At 46.6% G+C, this 2,839-nt stretch overlaps 1 protein-coding gene across 1 annotated transcript in view; it reads right to left on the reverse strand.

Annotated features, from left to right (window-relative positions):
- Positions 1-1,081: 1,081 nt before the first annotated feature.
- LOC121704898 (arf-GAP with dual PH domain-containing protein 1) overlaps positions 1,082-2,839 on the reverse strand; it is a 48,377-nt gene continuing 46,619 nt past the window's right edge. Inside the window, exon 11 of the mRNA XM_042085438.1 lies at positions 1,082-2,588. Within this exon, the coding sequence (XP_041941372.1) occupies positions 2,560-2,588 (29 nt within the window). The 3' untranslated portion in view covers positions 1,082-2,559. The remainder of the gene's footprint in view (positions 2,589-2,839) is intronic.

Raw genomic sequence — 2,839 nt, forward strand, 5'->3', positions numbered from 1 at the left:
TGTGTGTGAGTGGTTAAGGTCTCTCTCAGACGAGGTATATGAATCCTCTCACCACGTTGCGAGCTGACAGGGGAGGAAATTATCAATTTATGATGGTGTGTGTGTGTGTGCACTTACATACTCCTACTGATCCTTGGGTCAGTTTGTGTGTTTATTGGTGAGTATATGTGTTGCATGTGTGTAATATCAGAAAAGATTAAACACAAATTTGCAGAGATACAATCACATGAACATCGTAAGATTATGAGCACATACACACACATATGGACACACACACGGAGAGAAAGCCCGCCACATCTATACATCAGCTTGCTTTTGCAGCTGTCCCCTGCCTTCTTCAGTTACACAACAGCAGCTGCTGTCACACACACACACATTCTCGCACACACTTCTCATCACAAACACACACACACACACAGATAGACTCATTGTCAAACACACTGAACCCTTCACACACACAATCACACACATATACAGCAACACACTCATGTACTCACACTTCAATGACACACACTTGATTACACATTCTCATACTCCTGCATTCATGACTAGCATACTACATGGACTACACTCTTGCACTGTCATATATCACTAGCATACTACATGGACTACACTCTTGCACTGTCATATATCACTAGCATACTACATGGACTACACTCCTGCACTGTCATTCATCACTAGCATACTACATGGACTACACTCCTGCACTGTCATTCATCACTAGCATACTACATGGACTACACTCCTGCACTGTCATTCATCACTAGCATACTACATGGACTACACTCCTGCACTGTCATTCATCACTAGCATACTACATGGACTACACTCTTGCACTGTCATTCATCACTAGCATACTACATGGACTACACTCCTGCACTGTCATTCATCACTAGCATACTACATGGACTACACTCCTGCACTGTCATATATCACTAGCATACTACATGGACTACACTCCTGCACTGTCATATATCACTAGCATACTACATGGACTACACTACACTCCTGCACTGTCCTTCATCACTAGCATACGACCTGTACATGGACTACACTTAATATCACATAATAAAGATTACACTCCAGTTCATTTGGCCTTTATTGCTTCAGCCATGTGGTGGCAGATAAACAACTATTACATGTCCTTAGATAAATATCATGCATACAGGCAAACCCACAGACACACACATACACACACGTGCATGTGCTAGCGCACACAGACACATACAAACACACACAAACACACACACACACTCTGTTCTTCCATATCAGTTGGTGCTTAGTGACAACCTCTCCATGCAACAGAAATGAGGGGTCCTGATATGCCCTCTGGTGCTTCATGTGTGTAACTGCACACAAATCTATACCCACTTCACACTTGTGAAAGAACAGAGACTAGCAGTGGACAGGGAGACACGTCTGGTTTTTATTAAACAACATGACGACAGAGACACACACACATACACACACACACACCACTCATTCTCTCTCTTTCTCTATCACACACACACACACACACACACACACACACCATTGCCCAAGAGGACATGAGGAGATCTTACAACACCCCAAAGCAGCCTTGGTCTGAGACCTATGTGGCGTGTTTCAAATAAATAAGCTCAGTCACAGCAATAAAACAGAACATCAGGACATCTGCGCACACAACAGCTGACTCCAGAGCAGGACACACTGGGCTAGATCAGGACCAGGTCAGGACCAGAGCCCGGCTAAATCAGGACCAGGTCAGGACCAGAGCCCGGCTAGATCGAGACCAGGTCAGGACCAGAGCCCGGCTAGATCAGGACCAGAGCCCGGCTAGATCGAGACCAAGTCAGGACCAGAGCCCGGCTAGATCGAGACCAGGTCAGGTCGAGACCAGAGCCCGGCTAGATCGAGACCAGGTCGAGAACAGAGCCCGGCTAGATCAAGACCAGGTCGAGAACAGATCCAGATCACAACCATATCAGATAAGGACCAGACCAAGATCAGATTCCGATCAGATTCAAAACAGATCAGGATTAGATCCAGGTTCGGGTCAGAACCAAGCTAGACTTGGAACTGATCAGAGAGAGATCGAAGGGGCCAGAATCCGGGGCCAGATCCACACTAGATCCAGGTGAAATCAGGGCCAGATCTAATCTGAATCTGATCTGAATCGGATCCAAACTGGATTTGGGCCAGAGGTGTCTAGAGTCAGTTGCTGCCTGCGGTCAGTTCCACTCAGGGTTCCTTCAAGAGTATAATGGTGGATAAGATTAGATATTGGGCTCTGACAACCAATCAGAAAACTCCTTATTCAAAGGTTCACAGGAAACCCTACTCCTGGAAGGAATATACAGCTGACCTATGAGCGGGCAGATAGCTACAGGAGTGAATAATGATTGGCTGAGTATGACAGTGAGGAGGGGTTGGGTGACGGTTGGATGAGAGGGACTTCCTCCAATGCACAGCTCTGCATCCTGGCCTCTGATTGGACAAGGTTGGGGTTGGAGGCAGGAGCTGTCGCTCAGTTTGGCTTTGGATTGGTGGCTGGGAGGATCCATCCCCGAGGATGCCTTGTCAAGGCTTGTGTTTGAAATGAGCCTCAACTGCAGAGAGGAGAGAACACATACAGTCTTAAGTGTGTGTGTGTGTGTGTATGTGTGTGTGTGTGTGTGTGTGTGTGTGTGTGTGTGTGTGTGTGTGTGTGTGTGTGTGTGTGTGTTTGAATGGGATGTGATCCTTATGCTTGGGATGGGATGGGATGGGACCTTATCCTTGCACTGTTGCACTGTTGGACTAATGTTGGACTACTTTTTGCACCTTCACCATGACACTCACTCTCTTGAGCACCTTGCTA

Source organism: Alosa sapidissima, chromosome 3, assembly GCF_018492685.1.
Source record: "Alosa sapidissima isolate fAloSap1 chromosome 3, fAloSap1.pri, whole genome shotgun sequence".
NCBI lineage: Eukaryota > Metazoa > Chordata > Actinopteri > Clupeiformes > Clupeidae > Alosa > Alosa sapidissima.